The sequence below is a fragment of the Bos javanicus genome, chromosome 16 (assembly GCF_032452875.1).
Source record: "Bos javanicus breed banteng chromosome 16, ARS-OSU_banteng_1.0, whole genome shotgun sequence".
In the NCBI taxonomy this organism is placed as follows: Eukaryota; Metazoa; Chordata; class Mammalia; order Artiodactyla; family Bovidae; genus Bos; species Bos javanicus.
The window spans coordinates 51,203,289-51,226,498 of NC_083883.1; the positions used below are offsets into that span (position 1 = coordinate 51,203,289).

The 23,210-nt window shown below is 60.5% G+C and overlaps 1 protein-coding gene across 1 annotated transcript in view; it reads right to left on the reverse strand.

The window, feature by feature from the left end:
• Nucleotides 1-304: 304 nt before the first annotated feature.
• SKI (SKI proto-oncogene) overlaps nt 305-23,210 on the reverse strand; it is a 55,226-nt gene continuing 32,320 nt past the window's right edge. The window contains exons 3-8 of the mRNA XM_061381798.1: nt 5,946-6,065; nt 5,752-5,867; nt 5,094-5,356; nt 4,682-4,983; nt 3,891-4,121; nt 305-3,440 (exon numbers count right to left, since the gene is read on the reverse strand). Of these exons, the coding sequence (XP_061237782.1) occupies nt 3,252-3,440; nt 3,891-4,121; nt 4,682-4,983; nt 5,094-5,356; nt 5,752-5,867; nt 5,946-6,065 (1,221 nt within the window). The 3' untranslated portion in view covers nt 305-3,251. The remainder of the gene's footprint in view (nt 3,441-3,890; nt 4,122-4,681; nt 4,984-5,093; nt 5,357-5,751; nt 5,868-5,945; nt 6,066-23,210) is intronic.

Genomic DNA, 23,210 nt, shown 5'->3' on the forward strand with positions numbered 1-23,210 from the left:
CTGCAGGGGACTGGCCACCTACTCCAGCAGGCAAATGAGGCGTCCTCAGTGGATGCCCACAGTACGAGGGGCCACAGTTCAGAGTGACCAAAAGGGAGGGACAGAGGGCCCCAGCCAGGACCTGCCCACTTGTCAATGGAGACCGAAGGACCCCAGGGTCTGATGGGAAAACAGGCACCCCCTTACTCTTCCTGGGCTCAGGCCTGGTGGTGGCCCAGGGAGGGGCAGGGCCAACCCTGATTGATTGAGTCATGTCATCTGTTTGGGGGAGGGGCGTCGAAGGACTGACGGGTACACAGAGAAATAGAGAAATATGCCAAGCTCTTTCTTTTTTCTTTTTAAATCAGGCATTTATAAACAAGAAAGCATACATTAATTACATAAAAATAGTTTTCGAATAGTAGAGTAAGTCGTCATATTGTCATTAGCAGCAGCAAAGGAGAGAAGGGGACGGCGATGCGGACGCTCCTGGCGGGCACCAGGGTGGAGCTGTGGTTTTTTTCCTTAATTGAAAAAAAAAAAAAGTGTCGTTTGTGACTCCTGACTTAAAGCAAGAACAAGACAGCCCCCCAAGCCCGGTGAGCAGGCATGAAGGACGGGTGGGGTTGCCCAGGAAGCCGGTGGGCATGTTCTTCCTCTGTTAGAAACAACCCAGAAAATAGGACAGCTACCAGTAAGGAGAGAGTCCCAGGGGAGGACCCACCATGTACACGTATGATACACGAGTGTAAGAGGAAAGAGTATTTACATGGTCGCTTTGTACATTGGCGAGTTCTGTACGAAAAGCAGGACACTATGTGAGTGAGTTAGCTGCTCCATAGATATGAATGTTATTGCTGTTGTTTTTTCCCTTCGTTAAAAATCTTCTTTCAGCATAGAAATAATGAGTGATTAAACTGAATACACGGTCATTCTGGTAATGGGTATTACACACGGGGAGAGTCAACAGCCTACGGAGAGATGCCTCTTCTGAAAGAAATGCAACTGCAGCTGCGAGGCAGGAGCCTGGGGACCCTGCCCCCGAGGCGGGGACGGGGACAGACAGCCCCACGCCGGCCTCGCCCGCGGCTGCCACTGGCTCTGGCAGGTCATGGGACCCTCACAGTGGGCCTGGGGTGGAGGGGACGAGGCTGCCCAACCCCACCGCCGTACCTCAGCTCTTCCCGGTATCAGGTATCAGGGACCAAGCTGGATGGTGGTGGGGCAGACCGAGCTGATGGTCAGATGTGCAGGTGAGCGGAAGGGAGGTGAGGCGACACATTGCCCCCACGCGCAACTTGGAAAAATGTGTCTCCCTCTGGAGTCTAAAAACTCAGAAAGTGAACGGAGCAAACCCGGTGGCCTCGGGTGGCAGGTCCCGGGGGCCCTGCGACCTCACTGCAGGTTCAGACGGCGACAGAGCACAGCCGCACAGAAGCACACTGACACACTCAAAGCTTTGCTCCAACTAAATCATTTAGTTTCCCTTGAAGAAATGACTGGAAAACACAACTCTGGAAAAACAAGGGTAAACACAGCATTCTGAGTGTTGCGTGACACAACCGACCCTCTACACGACACGGTAATAATGCCCATCGGTGGATATACGTATGGCAGAGGTTTCAAAGTCCATGCATACAGATTTAATAACTGCAAAGAAAAACAGAAGCAAAAAAATTTTAAAAAAAGAAAAACAACCAAACGCACGCTGCATATACACGGTGTCCCTTTTGCATTGCACTTTAGAAGGGGGGCTGGCAGCACCCAGCCCCCACCCAGCAAACCAAGGGCAGAACCCCACCACCGGCGTGGTCACCCGAACTCTGCTCTACTCGGCGGCCATGGCACCACCTCCCATGGCCACAGCTGCCAGGTGCTGGGACGGACGCGGGCAGAGGGTTCTGGTCAGGTCTCTCCACGTAAATAAATACCATGATTTAGATCAGGGAGCCCCCTGGTCTACTGGGAAATCATTTTTCAAGCTTGGGCATAAGAAACCTTATACAATTCGCATACAGTTGAGAGTAAACGCGATTATTTGGAATAAATGCAGGTAACTCATTGTGATCATGGCAGATCCAACAGCTACTGGAGACGTATTCTGGGGGAAGAAGACGAGTCAGGGTTTGCTGTACAAGACGCTGGAAGGCACAGAACCACCCCCCGAAGTTCAGTTTTTGCGTTTTCGTTTTCGTGTGATTCCCTTGTTCAACCAAGCACCAGAGGGGTTTCTAGACACTCGAGCACTTAGGATGTGGATGCTCTAGAAATCGGTTTGCAGTATCTGAAAGTAAAAACCTCAGTTAACTGGGGAATAAAAAGAGAAGGGGAAGGTTTTTGACAAAGTGCAGTTCTAAGTATACGTTTAAATGAACGAACGAACAAAAGGAAAAAGAAAAACTGAAATAATGCTGTGTTTGTTGCAATGCTGCAGCCTCGGCCCAAACAGAAGGCGTGCCGCCGGCCAGATGGAGGGGCGCGAGGAGGAGGGCGCGTGCCCGGCCAGCGCGGACCCGCCTCCGCCGCCCCCCCAAGCACCCCTGCAGATGCCTCTGTGGGCCGCCAGCTGGACGGAGGGGCGCGTGGAGGAGGGCATATGCCCGGCCAGCGCGAACCCGCCCCCGCCGCCCGCCCGAGCACCCCTGCGGACGCCCCTGCGGACGCCCCTGTGGTGGCGGTAGGCGGGTAAGGCGGCAGTGTTCCAGCTCGCGTGCGCGGCACTCCCCGGGTCCTCCCCCGACAGTGCGGGAGACGGGTTCTTGTCGCTGAAAAAATAGACTCTGGAGAAAAACCCTTCGTGTGGTCACGCGGCCGCGGGTGCAGACGAGCTGCGATGGCTTCGAGGGGCAGGACGGGGCCCCAGCTCCCAAGTGGGTCCTCGGGGGGCATGACGTGTGGGTGGGGCTTTTAAAAGTTAGTCATTAAAAAACGTGTTGATTTTTCTGAATATCAAGTCTCCTTATTGGTTTTAAATAGCTTATAACAAAAGTGTAAATGTTAGAACGTTCCGGCAAGCGGAGGGCCAGCCACAACCACCGAGCTGCCCTCGTCTCTGGGGCAGTTGGGAACCGGCTTGCACGCTTGAACTTGGCCAGTAGAAAATTTTGCAGTGGATTCCAAAAGTATGTGGTTCCAAACACTTGCTTGGTTCTAGGCACAGTAAGACGTTGTGCTATAAGGACTGGAGGGGGGCGTCCCGCTGGCACGGAGCCCCAAGCCCGCCGCCCGCCCGCCCTGCGGCATCCGCCCTGCACAGCAGACAGTGGGTTCGGCTAGGGCTCCAGCTCGGCCGTGCTCTCGCCACCTGCAGCCTCGGAGTGGGGCCGCGGCCACAGCTGCTCCTGCAGCCCCTTCACCACCTTCTCCAGGTGCTCCCGGGCCTCCCGCTCTCGCAGCAGGTCAGCCCGCAGCTGCTCACGATCGGCCTCTGCGTGCTGCAGCTTCACCTGCAGGTCCTCGATCTGAAAGGGACGCCTGCATTAGCCAGCTGCTCCCCACCCACCCTGCTGCTGCCCTGGCCCCGGGCTTACCCTCCGGCCATCACACACTCGCCTCCCACGCCACCCACTGGACCTACTGGTGAGCTCGGTAGAAGGACTAGCACCGTCTCCAGAGACCCTGAGACAGGGGACGACACCCACCCCCCACCCCTGGGAGCCTGCTGCTCAGCCCCGGCCCCAGATGGCAGCATGGCCAATGGGGACCGGCTAAGACATTCACGGGCATGTGAAGATGAGCTCAGCCCTCCTCCAGGACAGGAGAGTAGAGCCTGGGGCCACACCACCACCCCATGGAGGACAGGCCCAAAGCCGAGCAGCTCCCCACACCCAGACGGCCTGGTAAGGAGGGGAGGGACCCTGAGATGTCAAGGGCGCGCCAGCCACCTCTGCCTCCCGCAGTTCCCTGCGCACCTGGGCCGAGTACTTGGCCCGCAGGCGGCCAGCCTCGCAGCCCTTGTCACACACGCGGGCTTGCCGTGCCTGCTCCAGCTCCCGCTTCAGGCGCAGCCGCGCCTCGTTGGCCTCCTTCATCTTCTTCTCGTTCTCCGCACGGAGCCGCTCGATCTCCTTCCGCAGGCTGCGCTTGGCCTCCGTGGCCTCCCGCAGCTTCTCCTTCTTGGCCACGCGCAGAAACTCCAGCTCCTGGGGTGAGGGGCCAGCTCAGGGGCGCCCCCACCCCAGGCCTCCCCAGCACCCGCCCGCCCCATGGGTCCCTGTCCCCTCCGAGCACTGCCCACAGCCCCCGGAGGTATCCTGAGCCAGGGAGGGGCTCACACAGGTACCGCACCATCTGAGGGCCCCAGAGGCCCCACGGCCAGATGGAGAGGAGGTGGCCCTTCTGGGGACTCAGCCCCACCCCTGCAAACATTCTCATGAATATGCATGTGGGAAATCACACCTCCAACCAGAACCAGGGAGACGGAGGGGTGCTGAGTGAGCAAGTGGTTGCAAGCTGGCTCTGGGGCTGGCAGGGCTGTGCTGAGCAAGCCCACATGCCAGACACTGGCTGAGGTGTGAGAGCAGAGAGACCAGGGGGCCCAGGCCACAGAGCCCTGGGTGACAGCCCCGCCCTCCCGGTGCTAAGGACTCGTTAATCAAGTCAGGTGGGCAGGGGAGGCCAGGAGGAGCCTCTTGGAAAGGAAGTAAGTGGCCCGGGGGAGTGGCCTGGGGCCCAGTGTGGGGACGGGTGTGCAGCGGCTCACCTGGTGCAGACTACGCTTGGCCTGCAGGGCGGCACTCAGCTTCTCCTCCTGCTTCACACGCATCTTCACCACCTCGTGCAGGAACTTCTCTTTGGCTTCCTTGGTGTCCAGGCCACCCTCCAGGGCCTGCCGCAAGTGCTCCAGCTCTGCCTCCAGCCCGCTGCTCGGGGTGTCGGTGGGGGCCGTGGCATCGGGGGCGGCAGGGGCCGCGGGCGGGGCAAGCAGGCCTGGGGAGCTCAGGTCCTTGGCGGAGCTGGATGAGGTAAAGGATGGAGAGGACAGCGAGGACAGGGAGGAGGTGACTGCAGAGACAGACAGACGGAGACACAAGTTAGCAGAGCGTCCTCTCCCGGGACAGGACTCTCCCGGGAGGACCAACTGCCCCCAAGAGCAGAAGGGAGTGGGCACTCACACTCCTCTCGGCTCTCCACCTCCACCTCGGCCTCCGAGTCCTTGTCCTCCTCGGGGGCAGGCCCGGGTGCTGGTGTCTCCGGGGCTCCAGGGGTGTCCGCAGGCAGCTTCCGCTTCCGGGGCTGGATGCAGGCGGGGAGGGGCTCAGGGGCCCGGGAGACGACCGTGGCACAGGGTGGGCTGCTCACTGCCTTGTGCTGGGCTGGCGGGGCCAGGGCCACGTTGGGGGCCACGCCCGTCTCAAAGCTCTTGTAGGAGTAGAAGCTGTGGGGGACACAGCAGGTGCTGGGTCCTTGACAGCTTCCCCGGCCCCTGCACGCCCCCCACAGCAGGGCCTGCTCCCACAGAGAGTGTGAGGGAGTGGACACTTCAGCCTGGGGCAGCTGGAACACGGCCCCCAGCCACCGTGCGTTGGACAAGCCACACCAGCATTGTGTGCCACCAACTTTAGAGCACAGAAAATCTAGACACCCTCCCCCATACCACCAAAGGACCAGCACTTCTGCGACTGCCTTACCCGGAGAGCTGGGGCCTGACACAAGGCCTCCAGACCACCTGCCCGCCAAGCTCAGGGATGATTAAAGCGGGAACCTGCTTCTCTGGCTGGTCTGCAAGCCCCGTGGGTCACGGCTGGTGGTCACGGTGGGAGGGTCACTCACCTGTCTCGAATCAGGGCTGGGAGATGTGGGGAGAGCTCTTTGTCACTCGTGGAAACCGCAGGGGACCAGGGTCGGAAGGCGGAGAGGCGCTGGCGAGGGTGGACGCAGCCCAGGCTCTGTGGGAAGAGGGGCTGTCAGAGGGGTGCCCCAGGCCACCCCGCCCCCGCCCCGCCTGCCAGTGCCACGCGCCACACCTTGCTGGAGGAGCTGGCCAGGGTCCGCAGCCAGCCTGGCTGCTTGTCCTTCTCGGAGGACGTGGGGTGCTGGGAGGGGGCGTCATCTGCTTTTCTTACGGAGGCCGGTGGATCAGAGACCTGTGAGCGACACAGAAGTTCCCGCTGACACGCTGGGTAGGACGCAGCCACACATGAGGCATGTCCAGGGACACGCAAACCCCTCAGGCACACATTGCATGGTGCGCCTGGTCCCACACGGGCCTGATAGCTGGCAGAGGCCAAGGACCCACAGCACGTTGGCTCAGAAGGGACGCCTGCCCACCCCAACTCGGGCTGACAGGTCTGGAAGGGGCAGCGGCAGGCAGGCTCGCGGGCTGAGCACAGGGCCCTGTTGGGGTCGCCCAGAGCTTTCCAAGGCCGTCACACGTAGTGCCCCCAGAGCCCTGGGTTTCACCACATGGTACTAATTTTAGAAACTTCTTGTGGGGCTGGGCCAGCTGCATGACGGGTGAGCAGAAAGCTTGGGCCATGCCCCGTCCCTGCTGGAAGGAAACAGTCCCAACATGAACTGAGTGCACTCAGCCCGCTGAGAAAGCCCCTGGACGTCCCCAAGTCTCGTGTAGGGGAAGGAAGCTCAGGACATACGAGCCTTGTGTCTGCTGGATACTGTAGCTGGAGTGGCCTCCAGGGCTAGTGTCCAACTGTCCCCTGCCTGCTGGCCCCAGGGAGCACCTGGAGAGAATACCGAACCCCAGAACTGGCCCTGAGGGGCCTGCGCTTCCAGGGCTGTGGGGGAGGAAGTGGTCAGTCAGCTGCCGGGTCAGCAGGGTCATCACAACAAAACTCAAGGGACGGAACCAACTGGGTGCAAGGCCGCCAGGGCAACAGAGCCCACACTTCTGGGTGAATGTACGGGCCACTCCCAACCCCACAGCCAAGGCTCCCTAACTCCACTCCAGGAAACGCGGAACCCTCAGGCCCAGACCCGTGGGGCTGGACGGCATGCTCTGGCCTTGGTCCCAGCACAGGGTGGCTGCCCCCTCAGCCTGCCCACCCAGTCCCTGGGAGACTGGTTGAGGGTCCTTCAGACAGCGTGGACAGACAACTCAGATCTGAACACACTTGGTGCTCTTGCTGGGGGTGGTGAAGGGGAAAGGAGCTGGGCAATGCCTGGGGGCCTCCCGAGCTTGGTGCATAGTGCTGGACTGGGCGCCGCCCGCAAGGGTGGGGCTTCCTGTCTGAGCCGAGTTCTCACGGGAGAGAAGCCACAGCGCCCTGCCGGCTCCTCCAATTCCGAGAAACCTCAGGGAGCCCTTGTGGGAGGTGTCAGACGACCCGGGCCGCAGGCCACCCCCATGTGGCCAGCAAGCCCCACCACACAGCGGGGGCAGCTTCCTGCTCGGGAGAAAGGCTGGAGCCTCCTGCCCCCCGCAACCTGCCTGAGCCCTGGTCCACCCGGGATGCAGGAGCTGAGCAACCTTGGGGACTCTGTCCAAGGAAGCCCAGTGTGCTCTCCACAAAGTCCAGCTGGCTGGTTATGGGAATGAGGAAGCACCAGAGGAGGAGGCATGGCCACCAGGGCCCGAGGGAGTGACCCCTCTTCAAAGCCCAGGAAGGATGGGTCGTGGAGATGGCATAAGATCGGAGACACAGCCATGTGTGCAGTGATAGCTGTGTGGCCATCTCTGTGAGGGGCAGAGCCTGTGGCCTCTGGCTCCTGACCCTGCTGGGCCCTGGAATCCAGGACGCACTCAAGCAGCCTCTCCACACTCCAAGATACACGTCCTGCCTGACAGAGAAGCCTGTGGGGACAGTGCAGAAACATGGGTTCCAGGAGAACCCCCCTGGTGCCACAGGGAGCCGCCACCCGGGACTGCTCAGCGGCCACGCCTGTCTGTCACCGTGGAGCCTGTGCATCACCCAGGGACCTGCATACGTGTGCATGATCTGGGGTAAAACGGGAGGTGACGTCACCCCCATGACCTTCCTGTCCTCCCAGGTCAGAGGCCCCAAACCGTGGAGCCGCCGCATATGGGTGGAGCAGGGTGTGCACGGCTGCTGAGGCCGTGGCCACCGCGGAGGGCAGCACAGGGGGCAACAGGCAGAGCAGGGGTGGCTCCTGGCAACACCCCTCGTGCTCACAAGGGCTGTACTCAGTGTCTGAGCCCCAGAGGTCCTGCAGGCCAGCTCAGCCAGGCAAACCTGGGGTCCTCTCTGCAGGCAGGGGGCTCCTGGGGGAAAGGAGGGCTTCGGACTACCGAGGACGAAGCTGTCTCGGGTTTTCCTCCCTGGGTTCTGCACTGTGAACACCGGCTCCACACTCCATTTCCTAGGCCCCACACTCCATTTCCTAGGCCCCACCCTGTCCACCTTAAACAGAAAGAGAAAGCGTACATGGGGGAGGAAGGAAGAGAACATTCCCGACACCGGCCGGCAGCACCGGACTAAGGCCAGAGCACCCAGTGCGAGCTCTGCACACAGGGGCGCTGACTGGCCCATCGCCCAGGCCCCTGGCTCTGGGGTGACCGGGCAGTGCGGAGGAGAGGCTCTCTGACCAAAAGGCAGAGCCAGGGCACCAACCTGGACAGGCCGGAGTGAGAGAAGTCCAGCACAAGGCAGGACCAAGCCCGAACGGCCCCAGGCTCTGGGAGGAAGATCAGACTCTCAGCCCGCACATGGACACGAGGCAGGGTGGAGGGAGATGCTGCCGGAGTATGGCACAGTGGGGCGGCACAGGGCCGCGTGCAGCATCCAGAGACCACCCAGGTGGCTGCCTGGCGGGAGGGTGGCCACTTGGGGTCACCTCCCCGCCCAGGTCCACAATTTCATCCCCGAGCCCTTGTGGGATGTGCGGGCTTTGGGCTGAGGCCCCGGAACATGAGGTGACCGGGCTCCACCTACCCAGGCAGGCACTATGCTGCCCTGAGAAATGCCACCCGAGTACAGCTGGGCATCTGTCCAGGGTGCCTGCCCAGGACACCCTGGGTGGTCAGGATGTAGAGACTCCTTGCACCCTCCCTACGGGGGCACATGCCCCTGGTCACAGTCGTGCACACGCAGAGCTCGGCGGGGAGGCCGCATGCACAGACACCCAGAAAAGAGCAGTGCCCCCCATCCCCACCCCCGAGCTGGGTGGGTCTGCTCTCTTCAGCACAAAGGTGTCCCCTCTGGCCTCAGGGCCTAAGGCCAGGATGCACGCTGCCCTGGGTGCTCTGCAGGGCTGAGGGCAGCCAGCACCCACACACCCTCTGGTCCAGCGGCACCAGGCGATGTGGCTGGGGAACCCGGCAGGAGAGTCTCCGACGAGACCTCCACTAGGGATGAGGAGCACAACCTGGACGGAAGACCCGCCCCACAGAGAAAATGACACTCGGCTCCCTGGACTCCTTGCTAGGGGTAGAGTTCTGCCATTTGGGGACCAGGCCCAGGTGAGGGTCTAGCTAGGCGCTGCACTCAATCAGGGAGTGAAACGCACCGTCCAGCCGCCAGACCCTGGTCATCAACTGATTCGAAGGACAACATCAGCCTTGCTGTCAACCACCTGACCCCCCCAGACTCAACGCCTGCGCAGCCGCCCTGGCCGAGCCCCAGTGGCACAGATGTCTCCTACCATCAGACACTGGAGGACTGTCAGCCTCTCCCCAAAGGCAGCTGCACTTCTAGACAGACACCCAGAGCAAGCGCCACAGCTCAGCTGAGGGCCGTGTCCCAATACGGCTGGTGTGTGTACACAGCCTCCAGGTGAGCAGGAAACCCCACGTGAAGCTCACATGAAGCTGGGCGTGCCTTCCAGACACACCAGCTCTGCTGTACAATACACCTGCCTGCACCGTCTCCACCACCCTGTCCATCAATCTGCTTCTGCACCCTTTCATCAGGCGGCAGCTAACATGGAGAACCTTACACCAGCTCAGAGAAAACCTGAAGGTGAACCGTCTGGAGAAACCAAGGCTCTAAAGGGGTGAGCCCCACTCCCACGAACTCCCTAATGATGCTGAAGCACAAGGAAGCAAAGGTGAAACAGCAAAGGGGGAATCCAGCAGAATCAGAACGTTTGTGCCTGAAAGGACACCAGCAAGAAAGTGAAGACAGCCCACAGAACGAGAAAGACTTTGAAAACAACCCAAGTCCGGGGAGAAGGACTCGAACAGGCGTGTCTCCACAGAGGACACAGCCATCAAGCAAGTGAAGACACTCAGCGTCTCACACTAGGGCGATGCACCTCACAGCCACCAGGATGACTGCAATCACAACCAAAAAGCATGTGTTGGGAGGCAGGAGAGAAACAGGGAACTTGTGTGTTGCTGGCGGGGACGTGACCCAGGCAGCTGCGGCACAGCTGAATGTAGAACCACCCCGTGAGCTCGGTAAACACCCAGAGGACTGGAAAGAGGGGCTCAGCCTGGGACCAGAACCTACAGGAATCCAGACAAAGTACACCCACATGTGAATTCACAATCATCTCAATAGGGAGAATTTAAGTAACCTGCCAAGTGCCCCTCACACTCACGAGGACAGCTGGAGCTGTTTCAACGATGAATGATATGCGGCATCACTGGGGAGGACGTGGAGAAACCAGAACCCCGTGCTACTGGAGGGGAACAGTCAGACTAGCAATTCCTCAAAAGCACAGAATAGCCCACGACCCAGCAATGCCACTCCTGGATGGACACACTCAAGATAAATGAAAACACATCCACAAAAAATGGGACATGTATTCATAGCAGCATTGTTCCTAACAGCCAAGGAGTGGAAAGTCCCACATGTCCATCAGTGGGCGAAGGAGTAAATGAAACGTGGTCCATCCATCTACACCAAAGAGCACCCCTTGGTCCCAGTGAAGTGCAAGGCTCTGACATGTGACACCAGGTGGCCCAGCAAGAGGAGCAGACCCAAGAGGCCACACTGTTCCGGCCCCATTCTCGTGGACAGTCCAGAACAGGCAGATCTGCAGACAGGAAGTGCACCAGTGGGCCCGGGGGCCCACGGGGCACAGTTTCCTTCCGGGTGATGCAGATGTGCTGAGACTAGACACTGGTGCCTGAGCATGGAATCGTGCTCTCAGAAAGGGTGGACTTTATGGCACGTGAATTACATCTCCATAAAGCTATTAAAACTACCTATGAGAAAAATGAAATGAACTGTTGGTTGAAAAGCCAAACCACTGAGGATCAACGGTTCCTGACTCACCGTCCTTCCAGCACAGGACGGAGCAGGACGCCTGAGGAGCCACTTGTGGCTGGCCCTGGAAGAGGTAATGGCCCCATGCCCACAGGATCACTCTGACCCACAGGGCCCAGAGGGCGTCAGAGGTCAGGGAAGGTCTTGGTGGGACTGGCATCCACTTGGCACCTGGCTGGGCAGCCAGGGCATGTCCAGGACAACAGCATGGACCTGGTCAGGGTTCTGAGGTGGGGGTGGTGGGCTGCACACAAACGCAGAGGCCAGGCACAAGGGGTGGCCCCTAATTCCTGAGGACCCCCAGATCCCCACCTCCTAAACCCTGTGGTGGGCAGTGGGCACCCCAGGAGCCATGCCCACCATGCAGGGGAAAGTCTCTCAAGAACTCATAACCTCAGGCCTACACAGACCCCTGGGAGGAACGGGGTGAGAGGCAGCACCACACAGACGCCCAGACTCTGCAAGAAAACGGCAGAAACACCCAAATAAACCCAGCCTGAGAGGAGTGGACACAGGGAAACCTCGTGTGAACCGGCCCCAGCTCTGGGCAGGCACGAGGGCCTACTATGCTGGACTCTCCTGCCCAGGGCGGCCAAGGGCCCAATGGGGCAGGAGGTCAACCCTGCTCCAGCAGGTGGACGACCTCCCTCACTCAAGACTACAGCCAGCCCTGCCGTGCCCAGAATGCCCCCATCCGGGGTGGGCACAGCAGGGAACCACAGGCTCCTTCCTGCAGGGGTGCCCACCCCAAGGGAGGGCAGCTGCAGAGGACAGAGTGTGGCCCCTGGGCGGACACGGGGCTCTGAGCTACCACGTCCCACCCAGGCTTCAAGACTAAGTCCTGCCAACAGCACCCAGGTCTCCTGAGGGGAGCTCTCGGCCCGGCGCTCCGGACCACCATCTCTAAGTCCACCCCAGGGCTGCGTCGTGGACAGTCCAGGAGATTTTACAGTTCCAGAAACTGCCAAGCTATTTTTGTAAGTACCGTTAATATTTTCCACGTGATCATTCATGTTTCATATTACGCTTAAATTAACCTATTTTCTGATTATTGTGGTACAGAGGAAGCAGATTAAATTTGCAAGACAACCCCAAACCCCAAAATGAAGTGAAAATAGCAATTTTACAGATTCACTTTGATTTTTTTTAATTTAAGTAGGTCATCTTTTCTGTTACTTCCACATCGTTGATGAGAATAAGTTAAGACTTCTAATCAAAGTCACTGCCCCTCCCCCACGAACCAAACCTCAGCAGCTCTCGGCTGGCAAGGGTGGGGGCAGGGGTGGGGCCTTCCCTCCCCAAGGAGCCCTGGACACCACTCAGAAGGAACCCTGGGCAGGTGCACGGTCTGGCAGCCCCCGAGACGGCCACCCAGCTGCAGCTGGCGCCCCTCCATGGAGACTGTAGGGGGGTGGGGGAAGGGCTCGGGGGTATGTGTCCTTGAACACCCTGGACGTCTGTCCTGACCACAAGAGGCCTCTGGTGCCCTAGTCTCCACACACCACAGCCCTGCCACCAGCCCCGTACCCGGCCGCCCACACCCGCCGCCCCTGAGAATCAGAAAGTCAGGGAAAGTCCCGCCGGACCGGGCAGGGGGAATGGAACCTTTCTTTTCCTTCGCAGTCACTGGAAAGTAACCGTAAAAAGACTTTCAAAAAACCCCAAAGAACCAGAACCCAAGAACAATGAAGCTGTTTTGAAAATCCACGGTTCTTGTTTTGGGGCTTATTTTACTCCTACAACACTGTTCTTGGTTTTAAAGGGTGGTGAGCGCCCTGACTAGCCAGTGTGGAGTGGACGCAGGCTCTGGCCCGGGGAGAGGGAGGGGGACAAACAAGCCTGTCTACCCAGAACAAGAAAGGAAAAGCGACCGCCCTTCCTGGAGGGTGACTGAGCCCCAGCCTCACCAGAAGAGAACAGTTCACAGGGCAGGAGGGGGGCTGGACACACTGTGGTCCACGTGGGCAGCCCTGGCCCCACCAGGCCCTCAGGAGGCTCAACCACTCTCTTGACCCCCAACAGGCCTCTGACACAGGAACCAGGACGGATGCGTGGGTGCCGTCCCCTGATGAAGGCCAGGCGGCTGCTCTGCAGGGTCACTCCCCCGACACCTCCTGACCTGGGCCCGCCCCCCAGCCGCTCCTCTCACACCAGCATCTGCCACCAGGGGTGCCATGGCGCCTCACTGCACCCACGGCATCTCCCTTGAGGCCCGAGGGGGTGTGGTCCCCGCCCCGCTCTGCTTCCACTAGCTGGCCTCCTCCTCCTCAGAGCTGCAAGCTCTGCCCAGCGGTGGCGCTGGGCCACCCTCTGCTCCCTACACCTACAGAGCACCCCAACATGCTCCTGGACTCACAGGGGCACTGGCCGTCAGGACAAGGTCAGGGCACATGTGGGGGAGCATGTGTATACGTGTGTGTGGGCACCTAGGGCATACACGTAGCCTGCACATTCTCATGTGTAATCCATCAGCTGCCCCAGGTGAGAGCCTCAGAGAGAGCCCCAAGCAGGGGGCAGGTGGGAGTCAGCTGAGGGGATGGAGTCAGGAGGGGGACGGGCGAGGCCCAACAGGCCTTTCCCAGAGCAGAGCCCTAAACCCAGCAGGCTGGGGGCCGGTGTGTCTGGCTGGCCCCGAGACAGGGCCTGGGTGGAAGACAGCCCCCCGCAACTGGTCTTGTCAGTCAGACACTGACCCAGATGCTGACTGGGGGCAGGGGGGCACCGCTAAGCCACAGCGTCAATGAAAATGGGAGCCACACGCGATGAGAGGCCACTGGGACCCAGCAGCCCGCCTCCTTCCAGTAAGGGGTCTTCCTGCTCCTCCAAACGCCAGCCTCATGCCCACTGAGGCCCTCGGACTTGACCGGCTCCTGAGCCTTGGATGAGAGCAGAGCAGGAGGGGGCCTGCCGAGCACCTGGGGGCCCAGGGAGGATGAGGCTGAGGACTGCTCAGAATCCTGCCAGGGAGCACACACGATCAGAGCAAGCAACAAGGGTTGTGTCCCCAGAGGCGCCTCCACCATCTCACCCATGACCCATTCCTGCGGGAGGGGCCACCAGGGCGGCATGGGCAGGGTGGGCAGCACCAAGTCCCTCCCTGTGCGATGGCAGGAGGATTGGGAAGCTTGGCGTCGGGAGGAGGTGACATGGTGCAGGGGCCGGCTGGTTCTGTGGTGGAGGCTGGAGTAGCAAGAGCTCCATGCCCGGATCCCGGCCACCATCTGTGTCCTGAGGGCACTGACGTGACCCCCACTGGTCAAGCACGCCCTGACCTCTGAGCCGGCAGGTGTGACTCCCATGTTCAGTTTACTGTCGCACAAGCACGACTCCAAGAAGGAGACCTGGTGCTGGGAGAGGGCACTCGATGGACCCTGAGCCCCCAGCTCAGTGCATCCTGAGAGGCCAGAGGGAAACAGATCTGCTGACCAGACCTGCTGATCGTGCAGGAGCTGGCAGGGGCCTCAAAGACACAGTGGGAGTGAGAGAGGGGGAGCCTTACTCTCCAACGACCCCCTCACTCCAGCTAGCCAGGCTCCCTGTGTCCCAGGAGGCCCCATGTGGATGAGGTCCACCACCCCACACCCCAACCCACTGAGGGGAGCCCCTTGCTCAGGCCCCACTTTCCAGCACCTGAAGTCCATGGGGGCAGACCTGCCTACCTCACAGGGACCACAGAGCCTGCACCATCCTCAGGCGGACAGCCCACTAACAATGTTCTCAGGGTCCGAACCGCCCATGTCAGGAGATTCCTGTTTCTCTCCACATCAGGATTTCTCCTGTCCAGGAAACACGCTCCCCGTCTTCAGAGTCTAAGCAAAAACACCCATATGTGGTGTCCACCCAAAGGCCGCACGAGGCCCATCTCCACACAGAACGGGGCTCTGCCTGGCTCTCTGGAGCCTGACGCCAGACTCCCATAGCGCCCCGGGGCAGGAGGCCGGTGGAGAAGGAAGCCCCAGGAGGCCCTCCCAAGAGCCTTTCTAACCTGAGGACTAGACACTGGGGCTGGATCCCAGGTCACACGACGGCCGACACCCGGGTGGCGTCAACTCTGAACAGATTCTCGGCAGATGAAGTCCATCGGGAAGACAGTGCGGGCAAAGAGCGAGACAGCATGAGATCCCAAGGGGCTGGGCTTTCCTTCAGACAGAGGGGGCCACTCGCCCCCTACCCCGGCCGAGCAGGGCGTCCTGGCCTCTCGCAACCACGTGGGGGGAAGGAGACCGGCCTGAAGGAAAGCCGGGCTCCCAGATTCTCATCGTCCAGCCCTCCGCTCCTCAGAGGGTGGCAGAAGGAGCTGTGGAGGCCCCCCGCCCGCAAAGCAAGGACAGAACTCGAGAGCCCGCTGCAGCTCCCCACACATCCCTCAGACGCACCCATCTGCACTGCACAGAACAAAGAGGAACAGTAGAACTTAGAGCGTTCTACTGCTCTAAGAACGGTAGAACTTAAAACATCTTATTTTTCTTTATTTGAAATGGTGTTAATTAGCAACAAAATCCCCCAAGACAAGTCTGTCAGAGATTTTAGCCCTTTTTTCTGCTTCCCGGACAAAAGCCGAGTTACACAGCAGGCCAGAATCCGCAAGACACATGGTCCCCTGGACCTGCCAAGTGCGTGACTGCAGAGGCTCAGCAACGGCTGCTCACGGTCCTCAGGGACCCGGGGTCAAGGGCTCCCCCAGCTGTGGAGCGCAGCCTTGCGAGGGAACTTGGAAACTGCTTTCTAACCAGTTAAGAAGAAAAATCCTCCAAAAGAAGAGTTTTAAAAGCCCATCTGTTAATGTACCCCAAGTGCATGCAGAGGGCTGGTGACGGTGAGGAGATGGAAATTCACAGTGGAGGTGGCTCAAGCCTGCAGAAACCCCAGGCGTCTGAACCACAGCACGACACACCATGCAGGCCGGCCACCGCGGCCCAAACACAACACAGAGCCAAAGGGCTTTCTGTACTACCAGTTCAAACAACAAAACAAGTCCCTTCTTTTTACTGTTGGGGATGCTTTTGTCCAGGAAAGTACACAAACATGGGCCCTCAAATCCCCAGTCCACGCTGACCACTGACAGAGATGGAGTCGGAGGACCCACGTGGAGTACCCACCCCACTTTCGGCCGCAGTGGCCACAGCCCCTGGGTGGGTGTGGCCTGTCAGGCAGGTGCCCCCAGAGGAGGGCGGCGGTCTGCCCCCACCTATCCTCCTCTGGGCGCAGGCCTCCTGGGGGAAGGGAGGGGAACTCGACCCAGCAAGAGACACACAGCAAGGCGGGGGAGGTGCAGCTTGGCCCCTCACCCACACCTGCAAGCAGCACAGAGAAAAAGCAGGGTGACCCGGTGCTGAGGAGGCTGCGGAAGGGCAGGTGTGGGCGGTGGGGCCAGCGGGATTGAGTGGGCAGAAGGGAAGACACGCTGGACCTGGCGGTCACCCACAACAGGGCCAGACCCTGTGTGGCCTTTCCTGCCAGCGGGAGGGGTTCCAGAGGAGCTGCCCCCAACTCCACAGCAGCCTGAAGGGCCCCCAGAGGCAGGTCCTCCTTCTCTGGGCATCGCATGTGCAGAGAAAGCTGACAAGGCCCAGCCTGGATCTTGAGAGCGTCCTGGCCTCAGCGGCCAGCTCAAGGGACAGACAACTTTCTCGCCAGCTTTCCGGCCAGGAAGTGGCCAGGTGGCCCCGCCCACCCAGCCGGGTCTGTTTTGTTTCCTCGGTCCCCACCCCTCCCTCTCGCAGCGGCGGCAGCCCTGGTTGTTTTCTCTCCATAGAAACCGACACAACACTGAGCCCAGCACCCGAGCCAGCGTGGTGGACAGTGGCGCTGCCCGGCCTGGGAGCAGCTCAGAGCTGGCGCGGTGGCTGCCTCCGCTTTCGGGCTGAGGCACTGAGGCTGGCGAGGGGCTGGGGAAGTCACCACAGGTGTGTCCCTGGCACATTCCCAGAGTCCCAGCTGAAAGACAGCTCACGTGGAGACGGAGCTGAGAATCCACGGACCTGTGGTTGGCACCGACCAGCTCCCAGGAAGGCAGGGCCACCAGAGTGAGTCCCGAGGAAAGTGCAGGACACATCGCATGAAGCACACCGCATCACTCTCACACTTCGATGAGGGTCTCCGAGGGCACCTGACCCTTCCTGTCCAAGGTTCATCGCTGCCCAGGAGATAGGCTGGGGTGGGGAAGGGGCTGCATGGGCCATGCCGGGCCCAGGAGAGCCAGGACAAGTCAACAAGGTGAGTATGGGACAAGGCTGCAGAACACACACCTATCTTTCATCTGAGAAGTGGGGGACACAGGTTCTGCTGCCTCAGAACAGAGAGCACTGGGGTCACTACCCACACACGTCCATCCACAGCAGGAACCACGCCATCCACAGCTGACCCTCAGCTGCAGGACCCCTGCCACTGGTGAGCTGGTCAAAGGCCAGAAACCCGACACTCCCCCTTCCTGTGGATCATCCCAGCAAATGGAGGGGGACAGGGCCTGGCAGGTGCAGGAGGCCGGGGCCCAGGCACAAGGTTCTCCCAGCGCTGCCAGGCCAGCGGCCAGGTGACACAGCTGCACCAGGGGACCTGACCCCCACCCCACCCAGCAATGCCTCCTCACTGCCACACACCCTGCCGAGCCCCCTCCCCTCGCTGCATGAAGCCAAAGAACCCATGGGGAAGGAGGGGTGTGCCTGAAGCCTGGGTGGGGAGCAAGGACAGGGCCTTCTGGCGCCTTCTCCTGGGTTTGTGTGTAGGGGGAGGAGGGAGGACCTGCAGTCCTTTGCAGGCCCGATCTGGCCCTTAAGGGCGGAGGGCTGGAGCCACCTTTAGACCTGGTGAGTTGCCCCTCGCCTGGCTCCAGGCCTGGTCTGCTCACTGCGGCAGAGAGACGGGAGCCCATGGCCCACCCCCCAACCCAACCTGTCTCTGACCCTCACTGACCTGAGACCTGAGTTCACATTATCTAATTAGGAAGACTGGGGTCTCCTGAGTTTCCAACCGCCATACTGCGGCCTGTGTTCACTGCTGTCTTCAGGCGGGTTCATCTTCACCAAAGGTGCACCATGTGCTGTCAGGGAACACAGTCTCCTGTCTGCAGGCCAGGGCTGTTCTGGGGCTCAGACACACGTGGGCACAGCAGCCAGGCTCCCGCTGCCACATTGGGACACCAGCCCTGCCTCGGTGATGGTGATCTGGGGGCCTCCCGGAGAAGGGACATCCGCCCACACAGGAGCGGGCTCCACCCTGGCCGCTAATGTGTCTCTTCAACAGCAAGGCCACGGGAGCATCACCACTGAATCAACCTCCCCCGAAACAGGAAAAGGAGATACAGCTCCTAGGAGGATAGGAGGAGCCCACTATCCTCCGGCCTCAGCCCTCCTGGCAGGGCGTCCCATGTGTGCAGGGTGAGGGTGGCCTCAGCAAGGCGACAGGGAACGCAGGGAAGACAGCTCTCCGCACCTGCGCCCCTCTCCCAGCCTCTGCATTTGCAGCTGGAGCGGTCCTTGGAAGGAAGGAGGCATTTCCTGTGTCCCCCTCCAATCTCCATGCCAAGCCCCAAGGACAGGAGGCGCCAAGGATGGGAAGGGGCTTGGAAGTGGGGGATAGGAGGACTCGGCTCCAAGAAGGCTGACGAGGTGGGAGGGGCTCTGTGTTGGGGTCTTCCCACCTGGGGCATCCGCCAGGCCCACGGCACCCACTGACAGGAGGCCAGGACTAGAGGCAGGTGAATGGGGGTCCTGGTCCACAGCACCAGGGCTGTGGGAGACCCTCAGGAACACAGAGATGCCAGGGGGCCAGGAGGTGGGTGACTGTCCAGTCAGCAGGGCTCTGCCACCAGACCCAGCATCTTGGCCACCCCAGCTAGACTGGGAAGTTGCCCCGGGGCAGCTCTGTGCTGCTCATGGGGGCAGCCCAGGGCCTCTGGACACCAGGTCTGTGACAACTGCTCCAGGAACACCTGTGCTGCGTGAAGGGCCCAGAATGACTGGAGCCCTGGGGGACGGTTGGCCACTCCTCCCACGGGCTGTGATGACCAACACCCCCAACCCCTGCAGGCCAGGCAGGCTTGGATATCCAAGTCTAACTGTGTAGTCAAGGGCAGGACGAGATTCCTACCCAGCTCATGGAGAGAGGAGCCCAGCTGGGGCTGCAATGCCTCTGGGAGGTCCTAAGAACCTTGCTGGGCCACTCTGGGGTCCACACAGGACACCAGTCCCAGGGATCCATGGACACGTCCATCTGTCCCATGCAGCCAGGCTACAGCCGTCTCAAGCGCCTAGGTGTCCTGGGGACACAAGACTGTCTGAGCTTCCTGGTGGTCGAGGTTGATGGCTGTGAAAAACCCCAGGCCACAGCCCCGTCTCCAGGCTGGCCCTATGGCAGGCGCTGGAGCCAGAATGAGGCCGGATGGTCTCTTCCTTTGGCAGGAAGCCCAGCTGCGATCGGCTTAGATGATCAGGGTCCCCACCCAAGGCCAGGCTGATCTCTACAGCCATCCTGGGGATCATCAGGGCTTCCACCCACCGCCCAGGGCAGCAGGCAGAGAAAAGGCCAAAGCCCCGTAGGCCAGCATGGAACCGCCACTGTTCACCTGTCAAAAACCAAAACCTCACAGTGGCCACCTAAGGCCGTGTCTCCGTTGACCGTGAATGGCTCTGACTAGCACCCTATTTTTATTCAGCCTCAGAGCACCTCCGTCTCCCCCTAACCCGCCAGGATCCATGGAAAGGCCTCTGTCTTTAGAACAGGAAGGTCAGGCCCCTGCTCTGAGAAGGGCGGGGTGAAAGGAGAAGAACATGTGAGGACAGCGTGATTCTGCTTGGGAAGTGACCAGGTGGAGGTGACCACGTGGGGACCTCACTGGGAATCATCTTCAAAGCAAGTTTAGGAATCTGCAGGTTGTGAGAATGGCTCCATAAAAGCCACTAGTCTGGCCCTGGGGCCCATCTTAGCTGCCACCCTGCAAGGCCTCCCGGCAAGGACAGAGAAGGCCAGACAGGGGCTAGCATGGCTGGACTTGCAGCCAGCACACCCTGCTCAGCTGAAAGGACTCCCCGCAAGGACCCAAGGCCAGAGGACTCCATCCTGCCCTGGGTGACAGCCTCTCCTGTGCATGGGTGGGAAGGTGGCCGGAACAGCCTCTTTGGGCCAAGAGGCGGCAAGCACGCATGCCATTGGTGAGGACAGGGGTTCCTGCCTCTGGGCTGCACTCGCCAGAGGGGTATGCACACTGTGTGTGCTCTGCACGCGCTGAGGGATTTCAGTTTGAAAGGTCTCAGTTTTTTAAGTGTGGAAGGTTTTAAAAAGCTCTTCGTTTTAAACAGAATTGTTTTCTCCATGGTCAGCCAGAAACCCTTCCCCCAGCGCAGGACTTGGTGGTCGTGGGTACCCACCTCCTCACCTCTGGGGGAGCCTAGCTGCATCCATGGCCCACGCCCATCCTTGCTGGGGGAGCAGTCAGAGGCCAAGCACACAGGTGACGCCACTGCAAATGCACGTGTGGACATGATGGCCCGAGAACCTCCCAAATCTCAGAACAAGAGAGAAACACCTCAAGGCTAGGGACCCTGAAGCTCCTGGGAGGCTCTCCACCTTTTCCATGGATAATCCACAGAGCTGACAAGAGCACCAGTCCTCCAAAAGACCAGACAAGGTCGCAGCATCCAGGGCTGGGACCAGGAGGACCTCGGGAGTGCAGGCCCTGCCGGCGGGCCCTTTCTACCAGGGAGCGGCAGAGCCAGGGTCCAACCTCCCCAAAGGCCCAGCCACCCACACCTCTCTCTTCACCTTGGGGCCTCGTCCTTTTGGAGTGAAATACTAGGCACCACGAATGCCATTCCTGAGAGTAGACAATGACCTGAGAGCACAGAGAAGGGGATCGGTGCCCCTGGGGTGTGCCCAGCCCACTGCCTCCTGGGGGGCAAGTGCCAGGACGGACCACTCCCTCCAGCACGCTGGCAGTGTGGGCTGAAACTCAAAACCAGGCTGTGGGCACGGCGGGCGAAAGAGGATTGAGCCACAGCTAAGCTGAAGCCAGCTCCGAGCAACCACCCCCTGGCCCAAGGGCAAAGGCCGGAGAGCAAAGGTGAGCCCATCTCCAAGGCGTGCTCAGGACTCTCCCACAGAGCCAGGGCCCCTCAAGCCCTGCCACAGCTTCCAGCAAATGTTTAAGGACAGATGCAGTAGGGTGTGCAAGAAAGAACCAAAGACCTGGCAGGTGTGGGTCCCTGGGTGAGAGGAACCCTGAAAGACCAGAAAGCAAAGGGCAGTGAAGGTCGGACAGGACCACGCGCCATGTCCCCAAAACAGCCTAGAGGCCGCAGACGCCGCCCTGCAACGGTCAGAGAGTAATGAAGGATGGATGCGGAGAGGGGACAAGACTGAAACCCCTGTCGTTACCGCATCCTCCTGGAACCAGCCCAGTGTGCTCACCTTGCCGTCCCTCACGCCCTGGGTCCCAACTGGACTCCCACCTCTAGAAACATGGAGCATGTGGCCAGGATGTGGATGCGGACCCCCGCGTGGACGTGAAAGGTGCGAGAGCAGGGAGGGTGTGCAGGTTTCACTGCACAAATGCCAGGAAAGCCACAGGAGAGACCAGAACAGATGCGAGAGGGAGGCCTCCCCAAACACATGAGCCTTTCCAGCCTGGAACCACCTCCCTGCCCCCCAGTGACAGGGAGAATGAAGGACAGAGCTGGGGACTGGGTAGGGCAGGAGGGGAGGGCCCCATCCACCCTGCCCTCCCAGGACCCTCAGCACCTCATCCCACGAAGGCCACCTACCGCGCCCATCTCCAAGGCCACTTGCCCTGATGCCCAGGCCTGGCGCACTCTCAGCCATGTAACCCAAGTCCCTCTCAGAGGAGAAGCCAGTGGGCATTCCCCAGACCTGAGACCCAGGCCCCTGCCACCTTGGCTGCGAGCAGACTGATGACTTGGTTCAGAAAGGAACCAGGGTCATCCTGGGAGCAGAACTCCTCACTGCTCCAGGGAGGTGAGGGTCCCACACTGCGAAGACACATGTGGACAGAAGCCAGAGAAGCAGGGAGTCCGGGCTTGGCACAACACGGAGCTACGTCAAGGGCGACACCAACAGGACACAGCGGCGGAGAGGCCACCACGCAGAAACACCAGGTCACCCACTCGCCCTGGTTTCGGGCACGTCCCAGAGGCCTTCCTCAAGCCAGGCCCTCACACCCTGCACGTCTGGACGAGCTCCTGGTGCGGCCTTCCCACTTGGCCTTCCCGCCTCATTCTACTTTAGCAGGTGGTGTCGTCCCGAGCCATCCTGGCTTCTCTTTGTTCTAAACGGAGACGTGTGTGTGTGTTTTCTCAGTTTTAACCCCATTTTGCAGCTACTGAAACGTTTTACTTAGGGAGCTACAATCCAGGCCTTTCAGCCCCTGAAAAGCTGTCTGTGCAGAGGGCGAGGGGTCGTGAGAACACACGACATGGCGTAAGAATCAGGGCAGTGACCTTTCGACCTGGCCTCTCCACAGGGCTGGGCTGCTAGAGAGCGCTGGGGGGTGGGGCACCTCTCCCCAGAAGGGCTGGCTAGCCCTGCACCTGCCCATGGGGGCCTGTGCCCCTGGGGAGAAGACACAAGCCCAGGGGGCTGGCACACCCACGCCACAGCACCTTGTCCCCGGGACGCTGACTGTGTGGGGGACCAGGTCCCCTTTCCCAGAAGACACTTCTGTAAGCTGGGGAGGCCTTCTCCCGACATCGTCCTCTCAGGCCATCTGCACAAAGGTCATCAGCGCCTCCTGGCCCTTCAGCAATGGCCCGGACAGGAGGAGGGGCACCCCAGGATCCCCCAAGACCCCATGGTCCAGGCAGCCAGCAGGAGGCTCGAGGACAAGGGCTGAATCTCAGCCCAGAGGTCGTGTGGGTACAGGGGACCAGGCGCTGGCGGGCCCAGAGGAACAAAGGTTCTCGTGGGCAGGACGCACTCGGCACAGAGGAGCATCTAGGTCAGAGCCGGCAGCCCCAGGCCCCTGTGCCGAGGGTCCCGCGGCTCCAAGTGCCCAGAGCAGCCCCTCATTCCCAGAGAACTGGGAGACAGAACACAGGATAGGGGCCTCCTAAAAGCCCCTACAGGGCATGGGTGTGTTCCACCCAGAGTCAC